This window comes from Oncorhynchus mykiss, unplaced genomic scaffold (assembly GCF_057628025.1).
Source record: "Oncorhynchus mykiss isolate SJ-2025 unplaced genomic scaffold, ASM5762802v1 scaffold93, whole genome shotgun sequence".
In the NCBI taxonomy this organism is placed as follows: domain Eukaryota; kingdom Metazoa; phylum Chordata; class Actinopteri; order Salmoniformes; family Salmonidae; genus Oncorhynchus; species Oncorhynchus mykiss.
The window spans coordinates 391,171-408,415 of NW_028322092.1; the positions used below are offsets into that span (position 1 = coordinate 391,171).

Consider the following 17,245-nt stretch of genomic DNA (forward strand, 5'->3'; position numbering starts at 1 on the left):
CATTGGCAAGATGACGTCACCATTAGATCATATTTGCACTTCAGCCGCTGTTTGGACGACGCACGTCAAAAGCTGCTAAGTTATATTGGCAATAATAAAAATAAAAATAAAATGCTTTACATTTAGCAGACACCAGTTACATTAGTGAGTGCATACATTTATGTACTTCTCTTTTTTCATACTTCACCCCCGTGGGAATCAAACCCACAAGCTCCATGCGCTACCAACTGAGCTACAGGGGACTAACCCTAGACTATAAGTAAATTTATTTGTGGGTAAAAATGAAGAGAGACGATTCAAGTTAATGTCAAGTTTATTAAGCTTTTGCTATACCATCAAGTTGTTAAACGATCTGCAGCACAGAAAAGAGAGGAACAGAGAAACATCACATTGAATATAAGAGAGGGTGTGCAGTTAGTTCCATAAAGACGGAGTTAAGGTGTTATTACAGGCTAAGTGCAGTGAATATGTGATTACTATATTTACACACTAAAAAGGTAACATTTGAGTGTTTGTGTACCAACTTGGATACTTCCAACGTAAAGTGGAACGATCTTGGGTATATTTGGTTCCTATCCGCTGGACTAGAGGTTTGTATATCTTTCAAAAGAAATGGAAATTCTGACCGAAAGGTTTTAGGCATATCGGGAAGTGCTGTTTTTTACGCAGTTTGCAGACACCAAATCTCGCGACAAATAGACTACGAATCCCATGATGCCGTGCGCTGTCCGAGGACACGCGGATTCCCCTCGATCTCTGCTGTAAGGTCTTCTACTGACAGGACGGTCATTCTATGTACTTATGGCTCATACAACTACAGAAAACACTTTTGACAGGATCAAAAACCTCTTGAATTTCAATGTATGTATTCCGTTACGTGTCAGCTTTGTCACGTAGTTTTACAACTTCCCGAAAAATGTATATACATAACTACTTTGCCAAGTTTCGGGCTAGCTAGCTAGTAAGCAAAACAACCCCAGTTGTCGTTCTGTCAGAATCAGGCTTCAGCCAGACAACTAATGTTAGCTAACCACATCTAAAACTGGCACGTGTTTCCACAGGGTTGTTCTGGAAGCTTTATAAGTGAAGGAAGTTTTGTCGTCCTCCAGACTCCCCCAATGTCAACCACACAGAAGCCTCTGCGTATGTGACAGCTAGCCAGCTAGCTAGCTAGCTCTAGAAGGATAACTAGATGTTTTGCAAGTTCTGTAGCTAACCTTTGCACATAGTAACTTGGCTAGCTAGCTACTTAGCGAGCAGACTAGCTACTTACTATAGTTGGCTTGCTAGCTAGCTTTTTATTTGCCTTGTTAGCTATATATCCGAATATGGCTGTGTAGCTAGTAAACTTAGTTCAACCAGAACTTTGGTTGTTTAGCTGAGGATCACCCACAGTAGTGGCTACTGGATTAGTCTGTTGTGGCTATCATTTTATTTGGACGTTTTCATTTCAGGTGTTGGATTAATGGTTGATCTGCTCTAGTTGGAGGTATGTTTTGGTATTATGTCTTATCAGATATGTTTCTTCACTCTGATTTATAGCGTTCCCAACTTAATATATACTTATCAACATAAATGATTACTCCTGTTGTAATTGATAGTCATTAGTAAACCCTGATGATGTGTGCTGTCTGCAGGCTCTGTGGTCAAACGTCTCAGGGAGGAGGAGATGCATCGTGTTCTGTCCCAGGGTGCATTGCGGCAGATGGCCTACATGCGGTCTGTGGTCGTGGGCCTGTCGGTGTGTGAGGCTCGCCTGGCCGTGTCGGTGTGTATTGTAGGCCGCCTGCCACCCGAGCCCGGCCAGCGCTGGGTCAATACCTCAGCCTTTAACAGGGCAGTAGAACAGCCCAAGCTCCGGCCGGAGGACCAGGACCCACCCAGCCATCCCCCCAGCCTGGCTGGAACAGAGCCCGTCTATGGGGCAGACTCCTCCAAGCTGCCTGTGGAGGCCCCACCGGAGGCCCCAGAGATAGACCCTCTGCAGGACAAGTCCATTGGTCTGGTCCAGAGGTTCAAGAAGACCTTCAAGCAGTATGGGAAGGTGATGATACCTGTCCATCTCCTGACCTCCAGCATCTGGTTCGGGACCTTCTACTACGCTGCTATGCAGTGAGTCACCTGTCTCTGGTCTAATCTCCCTGGGGATTCCATTACTATGGTCTTTTGTTAGGAATAATTTAGCTATACATAGAGCATTTAGAAGTGCAGTACCTAACTGGTCTTTTGGCCTAAGGTTAATGGCATTGCTGTTGTGTTCATTGTACTACTACCTAGATACTCAATGGCCAGTTTATTAGGTACACCCATCTAGTACTGTGTTGAACCCCACTTTGCCTCTACAACAGCCTGAATTCTTCGGGGGATGGACTAGTAAAGGCTAGTCCTGTATTATTGTTATTTTTTTATTTGTTTTTTCAGGGGGTGCAGCACCTTCAGCACCCCTACTTCCTGCGGCTATGCGTGACAAGGACCGACGAGTTGTGCGTTCTGAGAAGCCGTTCTGCACACTACTGTTGTACTGCGCCGTTATTTGCCTGTTAGGCCCGCCTGTTAGCTTGCACGGTTCTTGCCATTGTCCTTCGACCTCTCATCAACGAGCAGTTTTCACCCACAGGACTGCTGCTGACTGGATGTTTTTCGCACCGTTCTCAGTAAACCCTAGGACCAGGGGTTCCCAAACTTTTTTGGCCCTCAACCCTATTTTTATATCTGAAAACTCTCGCGACCACAACCACGTGAAAGAAAAAATGTTGTAATTAACAGCCACATTAACTTTTTATTTGGGGCTGTGTCAATCAATAGAAAACCATTCTAACAGTTTCTGATTCTCTTCTCAACTCACCATCACATACTTTTAATGTGGGGCTGTGACAATCAATTAGTCTGACATAATGTGGGGCTAGGACAGTCAATTAGTCTGACATAATGTGGGGCTAGGACAGTCAATTAGTCTGACATAATGTGGGGCTAGGACAGTCAATTAGTCTGACAATGTGGGGCTAGGACAGTCAATTAGTCTGACATAATGTGGGGCTAGGACAGTCAATTAGTCTGACATAACGTGGGGCTAGGACAGTCAATTAGTCTGACATAATGTGGGGCTGTGTCAATCAATTAGTCTGACATAATGTGGGGCTAGGACAGTCAATTAGTCTGACATAATGTGGGGCTAGGACAGTCAATTAGTCTGGCATAATGTGGGGCTAGGACAGTCAATTAGTCTGACATAATGTGGGGCTAGGACAGTCAATTAGTCTGACATAATGTGGGACTAGGACAGTCAATTAGTCTGACATAATGTGGGGCTAGGACAGTCAATTAGTCTGACATAATGTGGGGCTAGGACAGTCAATTAGTCTGACATAATGTGGGGCTAGGACAGTCAATTAGTCTGACATAATGTGGGGCTAGGACAGTCAATTAGTCTGACATAATGTGAGGCTAGGACAGTCAATTAGTCTGACATAATGTGGGGCTAGGACAGTCAATTAGTCTGACATAATGTGGGGCTAGGACAGTCAATTAGTGTGACATAATGTGGGGCTAGGACAGTCAATTAGTCTGACATAATGTGGGGATAGGACAGTCAATTAGTCTGACATAATGTGGGGCTAGGACAGTCAATTAGTCTGACATAATGTGGGGCTAGGACAGTCAATTAGTCTGACATAATGTGGGGCTAGGACAGTCAATTAGTCTGACATAATGTGAAGCTAGGACAGTTAATTAGTCTGACATTTTTTGGGGCTATTACAGTCAATTAGTTTGACCGAATGTTGGGTTAGGTTAGTCAATTAGTCTGACATAATGTGGGACTAGGACAGTCAATTAGTCTGACATAATGTATCTCATCACCACTAATGAGATGGGTGTGCTAGTCAGGGGGCGTGGTCGACAGTGTGCATCATCTAATGAGATAGGTGTGCTAGTCAGGGGGCGTGGTCGACAGTGTGCATCATCTAATGAGATGGGTGTGCTAGTCAGGGGGTGTGGTCGACAGTGTGTACGTCATCTCTGCTGTCACATCCAACCTGGATCGATATTTGGTTTTAATGCAAGACGAGAGCACTGAAACCAGCTTCACACAGATATGAGCTGACGAAGGGTACCATGAGTTTTATGGTGCTTCCAAGACAACAGGGAACTCAAAAAAATCTAATATGAGCTCAAATCATGACGTCAGTGATCTTCAGGTCAGAGAAAGTGGCCCGAGTTCCAGAGGTGGAATTCTGAGTCAGGTGCCCGTTTTTAAAAAGATTTCTCCCAGTCGGAGCTAGTTTTTCCCTGAGTTCCCAGTAGTCTTGAACGCACTGAAGTCGGAAGTTGGAGATTTCCCAGTTTCCCAGTTGTTTTGAACGCAGCATTAATGCTCAGAGGGCAGGGTATTATGCCCCTTTGAGCCAGGAACCAAAACTCCTCCGTAGTGACCCGTAAATGCATTTTGGTCACATGACAGCTCCATCAGCTGTTAGATTTCACTTACCGGCATGTCAACTGAGCCAGGATCCCAGTCAAACGGATTGGGAAGTAGGTCCCATGGTGCTCTTCCAAGCGTTGGTGAGCAGTCATCACTCGGGTGGGACACTTCCTGATGCTGTTTTCTGATAGAAACAGGCACAGCGGAGGGAAGGGGGCACGGTTCTCTTTTGAAAGACTCTCTCCAATAATAATGACGTCCTCTGAATCGACTGATCGGGTCACTAATCTGTAGCATGTTTTGGTATTTCCCCTTGCATGCTCGCGTTCAGGTTCCCAAATATGTCTGTTACAGGCAAGGAGACACATTTTCTTTTCATCACACAGAAAGTCAACAAAGATTTTTATTTTGTTCAGGGGCAGAACAACAGATTTTTACCTTATCAGCATGGGGATTCGATCTAGCAACCTTTCGGTTACTGGCCCAACACTCTAACCACTATGCTGTGGAAATGATCTCAAATGAGTCGCAGGAAATGCAGAAAATGATTTTAGGTTGAAGTTGAATTGAACGGAATAAACCAATCAGAATGGAGAAAGACCCATTGAAATCATTTAGAATGTATGTGTTTTATTAATCAAAAACATAAAATACTGTAAAAATGTCAAATTTAAAAATAAAAAAAATACTATATATGATATGATATTTTGGTCTTATCGCCCAGCCCTAGATAAAATTGCACATTTTTAGTGGCATTTTATTGTCCCCCAGCACAAGGTGCACCTGTGTAATGATCATGCTGTTTAATCAGCTTCTTGATATGCCACACCTGTCCAGGTGGATGGATTATCTTGGTAAAGGAGAGATGCTCACTAACAGAGATGTAAACAAATGTGTCCACAACATTTTTGAGAAATCAGCTTTTTGTGCGTATGGAACATTTCTGGGATCTTTTATTTCAGATCATAAAAAAATGGGACACTTTAACATGCTTATTTTTGTTCGGTGTAGTTTACAATGCAAGTTACCTGCTGTGGTATATCTCAGAGCATAAACTGGGGAGTTTGAGTCGGTCAGTTTAGTTTGGGAATGATTCAATAGTGTGTAGTTTACAATGCAAGTTACCTGCTGTGGTATATCTCAGAGCATAAACTGGGGAGTTTGAGTCGGTCAGTTTAGTTTGGGAATGATTCAATAGTGTGTAGTTTACAATGCAAGTTACCTGCTGTGGTATATCTCAGAGCATAAACTGGGGAGTTTGAGTCGGTCAGTTTAGTTTGGGAATGATTCAATAGTGTGTGGTTTACAATGCAAGTTACCTGCTGTGGTATATCTCAGAGCATAAACTGGGGAGTCTGAGTCGGTCAGTTTCCTCTCTAGCTATAGCATATATTGTTTATTTAACAGTGTTATCTGACAAAGGTATTGATGTGAGTTTCTGTGCCTCTGCCTCACCACACATTGTTTTCACCATATCTGCAATAGTGTGTAGTTTCATAGTGGACCTTCATTCACCATGGGGATGATTCAATAGTGTGTAGTTTCATAGTGGACCTTCATTCACCATGGGGATGATTCAATAGTGTGTAGTTTCATAGTGGACCTTCATTCACCATGGGGATGATTCAATACTGTGTGGTTTCATAGTGTAGCTAGTCATTCACCATGGGGATGATTCAATACTGTGTGGTTTCATAGTGTAGCTAGTCATTCACCATGGGGATGATTCAATAGTGTGTAGTTTCATAGTGGACCTTCATTCACCATGGGGATGATTCAATAGTGTGTGGTTTCATAGTGGACCTTCATTCACCATGGGGATGATTCAATAGTGTGTAGTTTCATAGTGGACCTTCATTCACCATGGGGATGATTCAATAGTGTGTGGTTTCATAGTGGACCTTCATTCACCATGGGGATGATTCAATAGTGTGTGGTTTCATAGTGGACCTTCATTCACCATGGGGATGATTCAATAGTGTGTAGTTTCATAGTGGACCTTCATTCACCATGGGGATGATTCAATAGTGTGTGGTTTCATAGTGTAGCTAGTCATTCATCATGGGGATGATTCAATACTGTGTGGTTTCATAGTGTAGCTAGTCATTCACCATGGGAATGTTTCATAGTGTAGCTAGTCATTCACCATGGGGATGATTCAGTACTGTGTGGTTTCATAGTGTAGCTAGTCATTCACTATGGGAAGGATTCAATACTGTGTGGTTTCATAGTGTAGCTAGTCATTCACTATGGGAAGGATTCAATACTGTGTGGTTTCATAGTGTAGCTAGTCATTCACTATGGGAAGGATTCAATAGTGTGTGGTTTCATAGTGTAGCTAGTGATTCACCATGGGGATGATTCAATAGTGTGTGGTTTCATAGTGTAGCTAGTCATTCACCATGGGAATGATTCAATACTTGTTAGTGTCAGACACCAGGGAATCAGTAACTGATGTGTTGAAAAACAAGCTGAAGGGGGCTGTAGGTCCTTTCTGCTCTGAATGTTGGTGGAAAGTGGCTCCACATCCTCGTCCTGCACAGTGTGCCAACGCCCCTCTGCCTCCATGTCTGCAGGTTTCACACTGTCAGTGTCTTCACACCTCTCGATGGCCGGGTAGGTGTGGAGCCGGAGACAGCAGGGGTCTGGCTGGATGAACCAGCTTCAGTCGGGGATGGGCACCTTGACACTGGGGGCTCCCAGCCAGAGTCGGTGGCGCTGGGGGCTCCCAGTCAGAGTCCGTGGCGCTGGGGGCTCCCAGCCAGAGTCAGTGACGCCGGGGGCTCCCAGCCAGAGTCAGTGACACTGGGGGCTCCCAGCCAGAGTCGGTGGGGGCTCCCAGCCAGAGTCGGTGGGGGCTCCCAGCCAGAGTCAGTGGCGCTGGGGGCTCCCAGCCAGAGTCAGTGGCGCTGGGGGCTCCCAGCCAGAGTCAGTGGGGGCTCCCAGCCAGAGTCAGTGGGGGCTCCCAGCCAGAGTCAGTGGGGGCTCCCAGCCAGAGTCAGTGGGGGCTCCCAGCCAGAGTCAGTGGGGGCTCCCAGCCAGAGTCAGTGGGGGCTCCCAGCCAGAGTCAGTGGGGGCTCCCAGCCAGAGTCAGTAGGGGCTCCCAGCCAGAGTCAGTGGGGGCTCCCAGCCAGAGTCAGTGGGGGCTCCCAGCCAGAGTCAGTGGCGCTGGGGGCTCCCAGCCAGAGTCAGTGGGGGCTCCCAGTCAGAGTCAGTGGCGCTGGGGGCTCCCAGCCAGAGTCGGTGGGGGCTCCCAGCCAGAGTCGGTGGGGGCTCCCAGCCAGAGTCGGTGGGGGCTCCCAGCCAGAGTCGGTGGGGGCTCCCAGCCAGAGTCGGTGGGGGCTCCCAGCCAGAGTCGGTGGCGCTGGGGGCTCCCAGCCAGAGTCAGTGGGGGCTCCCAGCCAGAGTCAGTGGCGCTGGGGGCTCCCAGCCAGAGTCAGTGGCGCTGGGGGCTCCCAGCCAGAGTCAGTGACGCTGGGGGCTCCCAGCCAGAGTCAGTGGGGGCTCCCAGCCAGAGTCAGTGGGGGCTCCCAGCCAGAGTCAGTGGGGGCTCCCAGCCAGAGTCAGTGGGGGCTCCCAGCCAGAGTCAGTGGGGGCTCCCAGCCAGAGTCAGTGGCGCTGGGGGCTCCCAGCCAGAGTCAGTGGGGGCTCCCAGCCAGAGTCAGTGGCGCTGGGGGCTCCCAGCCAGAGTCAGTGGCGCTGGGGGCTCCCAGCCAGAGTCAGTGGGGGCTCCCAGCCAGAGTCAGTGGCGCTGGGGGCTCCCAGCCAGAGTCAGTGGGGGCTCCCAGCCAGAGTCAGTGGGGGCTCCCAGCCAGAGTCAGTGGGGGCTCCCAGCCAGAGTCAGTGGGGGCTCCCAGCCAGAGTCAGTGGGGGCTCCCAGCCAGAGTCAGTGGGGGCTCCCAGCCAGAGTCAGTGGGGGCTCCCAGCCAGAGTCAGTGGGGGCTCCCAGCCAGAGTCAGTGGCGCTGGGGGCTCCCAGCCAGAGTCAGTGGCGCTGGGGGCTCCCAGCCAGAGTCAGTGGCGCTGGGGGCTCCCAGCCAGAGTCAGTGGGGGCTCCCAGCCAGAGTCACTGTGAAACAAAGAAATTCAGCTAGAATATTTTCACGTCTGAGCCCTGTGTCAACACGTAAATTAAACAGATGAGTTATATAGAGTAGAGGGAACACAATCACTATGGTGACGTGCCGTTCCATTACATTTATATATATAAATATATATTTATATATGCACACACCCACAATGTATGTGTACTTTACACATTTCATTACTGATTTATATTTTTATATATTGCAAATAAAATAAATCTCAAATGAATAATATTTGATATTTTTCATTTCAAACAACGGCATTAGCATGAGAAGAACTTACCAGTCCAAAACGATGTCCTCCCCGTGCAAAAACATGTCTTATGTCTGTGAGCCGAAGCGATGCTCACTCACAGGCTCGTCGTCCTGTAGCAACTCTCTCACTTTCCCTATCAATTTCTTCTACCATTTGGTGTAAATCTGTATACCTAGACGTTGATTTAGCTTTTCCTGATTTAGTCGCCATAATGTTTTATATAAAAGTGCTGAAAATGCTCTTTACCAAATATTGCTGTGCGTAACGAGCGGAGCTGCTTCAACTCAGATCTTCAATGGCGAATGAACCTTTCACTACGAAGGCTGGTCTTCCAGCATTTAACCATTACACTTTGCCGTTTACCTCAGCTCATTGGCTATCGACCAAGCTAGAGTTCTAGACGATCAGTGGTCATTGGGCCAAAATACAATCAATCAACGAAACACCACTCATATCATTGGTGCGCAATGAGGTCATTGCTTGGTGTCTTCAAATGAGTTTCTTTGGGTCAATACGTCCCGCGAAAAGAACCATCAAGTCTGACCCTCAGGATGACAAATCAGCCGTCCGATTACCAAGATTCTACGCTTTTGAATGATGTAAAGGCACTTGTATTTCCATTCATGTTTAATATGACCATTTCTTATTTTGAATTTGTCGCTCTGCAATGTCACCGGATGTGGTTGTAATTGATCCCGCTAGCGGGACCCGTGTGCTAATTCAGGGCTTGTAATTAGGCATTTCACAGTAAGGGCTACACTTGTCTACACCTGTATTCTGCGTTTGTGACAAATAAAGTTTGATTCGAAGTCCAACAGTCAAGTGCTTTCCCCATGATCTCTAAGGGCACTCTAGTTGAATTGTATCTTTTAAATTTAGATTTTAAAGGTTAACCACATTACAATGTTTAAAGATGAAATTATAATCTAACACTAACAGAATGTCTGTCTGCCACGGCCATGTGACTCACAGTTTTATAGAAGCTACCCGTTTAGGTGAACAGAGTGGTGTACCTAATAAACTGGCCACTGAGTCTGTTTCATGTGAAGGCCCAGTATCTGGCCTGAGTTGACCTGTATATTACACAGTATCTGGCCTGAGTTAACCTGTATATTACACAGTATCTGGCCTGAGTTAACCTGTATATTACACAGTATCTGGCCTGAGTTGACCTGTATATTACATAGTATCTGGCCTGAGTTGACCTGTATATTACACAGTATCTGGCCTGAGTTAACCTCGCTGTATATTACACAGTATCTGGCCTGAGTTGACCTCGCTGTATATTACATAGTATCTGGCCTGAGTTAACCTGTATATTACACAGTATCTGGCCTGAGTTGACCTGTATATTACACAGTATCTGGCCTGAGTTAACCTCGCTGTATATTACACAGTATCTGGCCTGAGTTGACCTCGCTGTATATTACATAGTATCTGGCCTGAGTTAACCTGTATATTACACAGTATCTGGCCTGAGTTGACCTGTATATTACACAGTATCTGGCCTGAGTTGACCTGTATATTACACAGTATCTGGCCTGAGTTGACCTGTATATTACACAGTATCTGGCCTGAGTTAACCTCGCTGTATATTACATAGTATCTGGCCTGAGTTGACCTGTATATTACACAGTATCTGGCCTGAGTTAACCTCGCTGTATATTACATAGTATCTGGCCTGAGTTGACCTGTATATTACACAGTATCTGGCCTGAGTTAACCTGTATATTACACAGTATCTGGCCTGAGTTAACCTGTATATTACACAGTATCTGGCCTGAGTTAACCTCGCTGTATATTCCACAGGGGAGTGAATGTGGTGCCTTTTCTGGAGTTCATTGGTTTACCAGAGAAGATCGTTGGTCTGCTGAATCACTCTTCTGGCGGCTATGCCCTCACTGCCTACGCCATGTACAAGGTAATACTACTCACTACGCCATGTACAAGGTAATACTACTCACTACGCCATGTACAAGGTAATACTCCCTGTCTACTCCATGTACAAGGTAATACTCCCTGTCTACTCCATGTACAAGGTAATACTCCCTGTCTACGCCATGTACAAGGTAATACTACTCACTACTCCATGTACAAGGTAATACTACTCACTACGCCATGTACAAGGTAATACTACTCACTACGCCATGTACAAGGTAATACTCCCTGTCTACTCCATGTACAAGGTAATACTCCCTGTCTACGCCATGTACAAGGTAATACTACTCACTATGCCATGTACAAGGTAATACTACTCACTACGCCATGTACAAGGTAATACTACTCACTACGCCATGTACAAGGTAATACTCCCTGTCTACGCCATGTACAAGGTAATACTACTCACTACGCCATGTACAAGGTAATACTACTCACTACGCCATGTACAAGGTAATACTACTCACTACGCCATGTACAAGGTAATACTACTCACTACGCCATGTACAAGGTAATACTACTCACTATGCCATGTACAAGGTAATACTACTCACTACGCCATGTACAAGGTAATACTACTCACTACGCCATGTACAAGGTAATACTACTCACTACTCCATGTACATGGTAATACTACTCACTACGCCATGTACAAGGTAATACTCCCTGTCTACTCCATGTACAAGGTAATACTCCCTGTCTACTCCATGTACAAGGTAATACTCCCTGCCTACGCCATGTACAAGGTAATACTACTCACTACGCCATGTACAAGGTAATACTCCCTGTCTACGCCATGTACAAGGTAATACTACTCACTACGCCATGTACAAGGTAATACTACTCACTACTCCATGTACAAGGTAATACTACTCACTACGCCATGTACAAGGTAATACTACTCACTACGCCATGTACAAGGTAATACTACTCACTACGCCATGTACAAGGTAATACTACTCACTACGCCATGTACAAGGTAATACTACTCACTACGCCATGTACAAGGTAATACTACTCACTACGCCATGTACAAGGTAATACTACTCACTACGCCATGTACAAGGTAATACTACTCACTACGCCATGTACAAGGTAATACTCCCTGTCTACTCCATGTACAAGGTAATACTCCCTGTCTACTCCATGTACAAGGTAATACTCCCTGCCTACGCCATGTACAAGGTAATACTACTCACTACGCCATGTACAAGGTAATACTCCCTGTCTACGCCATGTACAAGGTAATACTACTCACTACGCCATGTACAAGGTAATACTACTCACTACTCCATGTACAAGGTAATACTACTCACTACGCCATGTACAAGGTAATACTACTCACTACGCCATGTACAAGGTAATACTACTCACTACGCCATGTACAAGGTAATACTACTCACTACGCCATGTACAAGGTAATACTACTCACTACGCCATGTACAAGGTAATACTACTCACTACGCCATGTACAAGGTAATACTACTCACTACGCCATGTACAAGGTAATACTACTCACTACGCCATGTACAAGGTAATACTACTCACTACTCCATGTACAAGGTAATACTCCCTGTCTACACCATGTACAAGGTAATACTACTCACTACGCCATGTACAAGGTAATACTACTCACTACGCCATGTACAAGGTAATACTCCTCACTATGCCATGTACAAGGTAATACTACTCACTACGCCATGTACAAGGTAATACTACTCACTACGCCATGTACAAGGTAATACTACTCACTACTCCATGTACAAGGTAATACTCCCTGTCTACACCATGTACAAGGTAATACTACTCACTACGCCATGTACAAGGTAATACTCCCTGTCTACTCCATGTACAAGGTAATACTACTCACTACGCCATGTACAAGGTAATACTACTCACTACGCCATGTACAAGGTAATACTACTCACTACTCCATGTACAAGGTAATACTACTCACTACGCCATGTACAAGGTAATACTACTCACTACGCCATGTACAAGGTAATACTACTCACTACGCCATGTACAAGGTAATACTACTCACTACGCCATGTACAAGGTAATACTACTCACTACGCCATGTACAAGGTAATACTACTCACTACGCCATGTACAAGGTAATACTACTCACTACGCCATGTACAAGGTAATACTACTCACTACGCCATGTACAAGGTAATACTACTCACTACGCCATGTACAAGGTAATACTCCCTGCCTACGCCATGTACAAGGTAATACTACTCACTACGCCATGTACAAGGTAATACTACTCACTACGCCATGTACAAGGTAATACTACTCACTACGCCATGTACAAGGTAATACTCCCTGTCTACGCCATGTACAAGGTAATACTACTCACTACGCCATGTACAAGGTAATACTACTCACTACGCCATGTACAAGGTAATACTACTCACTACGCCATGTACAAGGTAATACTACTCACTACGCCATGTACAAGGTAATACTACTCACTACGCCATTTACAAGGTAATACTACTCACTACGCCATGTACAAGGTAATACTACTCACTACGCCATGTACAAGGTAATACTACTCACTACGCCATGTACAAGGTAATACTACTCACTACGCCATGTACAAGGTAATACTACTCACTACGCCATGTACAAGGTAATACTACTCACTACGCCATGTACAAGGTAATACTACTCACTACGCCATGTACAAGGTAATACTACTCACTACGCCATGTACAAGGTAATACTCCATGTACAAGGTAATACTCCATGTACAAGGTAATACTCCATGTACAAGGTAATACTACTCACTACTCCATGTACAAGGTAATACTCCCTGTCTACACCATGTACAAGGTAATACTCCCTGTCTACTCCATGTACAAGGTAATACTACTCACTACGCCATGTACAAGGTAATACTACTCACTACGCCATGTACAAGGTAATACTCCCTGTCTACTCCATGTACAAGGTAATACTCCCTGTCTACTCCATGTACAAGGTAATACTCCCTGTCTACGCCATGTACAAGGTAATACTACTCACTACGCCATGTACAAGGTAATACTACTCACTACGCCATGTACAAGGTAATACTACTCACTACGCCATTTACAAGGTAATACTACTCACTACGCCATGTACAAGGTAATACTACTCACTACGCCATGTACAAGGTAATACTACTCACTACGCCATGTACAAGGTAATACTACTCACTACGCCATGTACAAGGTAATACTACTCACTACGCCATGTACAAGGTAATACTACTCACTACGCCATGTACAAGGTAATACTACTCACTACGCCATGTACAAGGTAATACTACTCACTACGCCATGTACAAGGTAATACTCCATGTACAAGGTAATACTCCATGTACAAGGTAATACTCCATGTACAAGGTAATACTACTCACTACTCCATGTACAAGGTAATACTCCCTGTCTACACCATGTACAAGGTAATACTCCCTGTCTACTCCATGTACAAGGTAATACTACTCACTACGCCATGTACAAGGTAATACTACTCACTACGCCATGTACAAGGTAATACTCCCTGTCTACTCCATGTACAAGGTAATACTCCCTGTCTACTCCATGTACAAGGTAATACTCCCTGTCTACGCCATGTACAAGGTAATACTACTCACTACGCCATGTACAAGGTAATACTACTCACTACGCCATGTACAAGGTAATACTCCCTGCCTACGCCATGTACAAGGTAATACTACTCACTACGCCATGTACAAGGTAATACTACTCACTACGCCATGTACAAGGTAATACTACTCACTACTCCATGTACAAGGTAATACTACTCACTACGCCATGTACAAGGTAATACTACTCACTACGCCATGTACAAGGTAATACTACTCACTACGCCATGTACAAGGTAATACTCCCTGTCTACTCCATGTACAAGGTAATACTACTCACTACTCCATGTACAAGGTAATACTCCTCACTACGCCATGTACAAGGTAATACTCCCTGTCTACTCCATGTACAAGGTAATACTCCCTGTCTACTCCATGTACAAGGTAATACTCCCTGTCTACTCCATGTACAAGGTAATACTACTCACTACGCCATGTACAAGGTAATACTACTCACTACGCCATGTACAAGGTAATACTCCCTGTCTACTCCATGTACAAGGTAATACTACTCACTACGCCATGTACAAGGTAATACTACTCACTACTCCATGTACAAGGTAATACTCCTCACTATGCCATGTACAAGGTAATACTCCCTGTCTACTCCATGTACAAGGTAATACTCCCTGCCTACTCCATGTACAAGGTAATACTCCCTGTCTACTCCATGTACAAGGTAATACTCCCTGTCTACTCCATGTACACGGTAAGAATACTCCCTGTCTACTCCATGTACAAGGTTAGAATACTCCCTGTCTACTCCATGTACAAGGTAAGAATACTCCCTGACTATGACTTGTACAGGGTAAGAATACTCACTGACTATGACTTGTACAAGGTAAGAATACTCACTATGACTTGTACAGGGTAAGAATACTCACTGACTATGACTTGTACAGGGTAAGAATACTTACTGACTATGACTTGTACAGGGTAAGAATACTTACTCACTATGACTTGTACAGGCTAATAATACTCACTGACTATGACTTGTATAAGGACATGTACATACAACGCCCTGTTCAGGGTAAGCATAAATACTCAGATTGCAACATCAGCTTCAATTCACTTGTTCTACTGAACTTAGTGGCTTTCTTTATCCTGATTTCCTTCAGATTGCAACACCCGCCAGATACACGGTGACTCTGGGTGGGACGTCCTTCTCAGTGCAGTACCTCCGTAAACATGGCTACTTCTCCACCCCTCCGCCCGTCAAAGACTACCTGCAGGACCGGATGGAAGAGACCAGGGAGAAACTCACAGAGAAAATGGAGGAAACTAAGGAACTGTTCTCTGAAAAAATGGAGGAAACCAAAGAACTACTCTCGGGGAAAATGGAAGATACGAAAGAACGATTGTCTGGTATTTCCGAAAAGATGGAGGAGACGAAAGAACGTTTCTCTGGAAAGATGGAGGAGACGAAAGAACGTTTTTCTGGAAAGATGGAGGAGACGAAAGAACGTTTCTCTGGAAAGATGGAGGAGACGAAAGAACGTTTCTCTGGAAAGATGGAGGAGACGAAAGAACGTTTCTCTGGAAAGATGGGGGAGACGAAAGACACGTTCTCTGATAAACTACAGGAAGCCAAAGACAAAGTGTCTTACCGAAAGAAGCTCGATTAGTCTTGTTTACAAGTGGTTGTGAATAAACACATGTTTGGTGTCTTCAATGTGGTTGGGGTCAAAGACAGAATTAAGGCACATATTATGAACCTATTGTTGAGAGACGAATGAGTCCAGACATTACTGTTCTTCTGCAATTCCTGACTGCCCCAGCTAGTACCATTATACCTGCTATAAGGAGGAGGCAGGTGGGATTTCTCAGTTGCATTAGAATACACTGAGGAGCATTATGAATTCTGGGTATGAAAAATAAAATTCCTGTTTAATTCATCATCGTCCATCAAAGCCTCATGGAGACTAACTGCTTGCGTCTTTCAACATTTTAAATCACGTTTTCTAATGTCTTTTAATCCAATACCCAAAGTTTAATATATTGTATTATTTTTGTGTTCCTACTACCTAATGTCTAGTCAACTGAAAGTTGTGCATTTAATAGGAAGTGTGATTACAGACGTCTTTGATTGATTCCTTAAAGGGAGACTTCTGGATGTTGGCAATGCAGCCCTTTATCTACTTCCACAGTCAGATGAACTCATGGACAAAATCCAGAAGTATCCCTTTAAGTTGCTCTGTGGATATTACAGAATTATTAAACCAAAATGCAATCAAATTAAAACCACAGTCTGAACAGAAGGGTGTTGGGTACTGTAGTACCAGTTATTGGACTGTACTGTTAATGTCATGTCTGGTATGATCACAATTTGCAATAAAGCAGAATATTGAGCTTCCAAACATCGTTCCGTTTCCTGTCTTCATTCCATGTTCTGAGTACTGTACTTAACTATGGAACGGTTCACTCCCAAAATCATGTAGGGAATTGAAAGTCCAACAACTGATTACCAGCAGCATTGATAAAGGCTGAAGCTGTCGCTTTCAAGGAGAGAGACACTAATCCGGACGCTTATTAGAAGTCCTGCTACGACCTCCCAACGAGCCGTCAAACAGTCGAGACGTCAAACAGTCGAGACGTCAATACCGGACAAAGATCGAATTATACCATGCCGGCTCTGACGCTCGTCGGATGTGGCAGGGCTTACAAACTATCACAGATTACAGAGGGAAACAGAGCCACGGGCCTACCAGACGAGCTAAATCCGCATCGAGGAAAGCCATACTGAACCATACATGAGAGCACCAGCTGTTCTGGACGACTGTATGATCTTGCTCACCATAGGCAACGTGAGTAAGACCTTTGAACAGGTTAACATTCACAAGGCCGCGCTAACATCTGGCAAGTGTCAATGCTGTTCATTTACTATAA

At 44.7% G+C, this 17,245-nt stretch overlaps 1 protein-coding gene across 8 annotated transcripts; it reads left to right on the top strand.

The window, feature by feature from the left end:
* The first annotated feature begins 698 nt into the window (after nucleotides 1-698).
* mims1b (mitochondrial inner membrane structural 1b) lies at nucleotides 699-16,720 on the top strand. 8 transcript variants are annotated; one of them, XM_036973224.2, is made up of 6 exons: nucleotides 715-861; nucleotides 1,062-1,143; nucleotides 1,455-1,489; nucleotides 1,638-2,112; nucleotides 10,570-10,681; nucleotides 15,478-16,720. In XM_036973224.2, exons 4-6 carry the CDS (start codon nucleotides 1,670-1,672, stop codon nucleotides 15,982-15,984), a joined length of 1,062 nt encoding a protein of 353 aa, XP_036829119.2. In that variant the 5' UTR covers nucleotides 715-861; nucleotides 1,062-1,143; nucleotides 1,455-1,489; nucleotides 1,638-1,669; the 3' UTR covers nucleotides 15,985-16,720. The 8 variants fall into 8 exon arrangements, with proteins under 8 accessions (XP_036829118.2, XP_036829119.2, XP_090084711.1 ...); XM_036973223.2 differs by lacking the exon at nucleotides 1,062-1,143 and having other exon boundaries at nucleotides 699-861; XM_090228585.1 differs by lacking the exons at nucleotides 1,062-1,143; nucleotides 1,455-1,489; nucleotides 1,638-2,112 and having other exon boundaries at nucleotides 716-861.
* The last annotated feature ends 525 nt before the right edge of the window (nucleotides 16,721-17,245 follow it).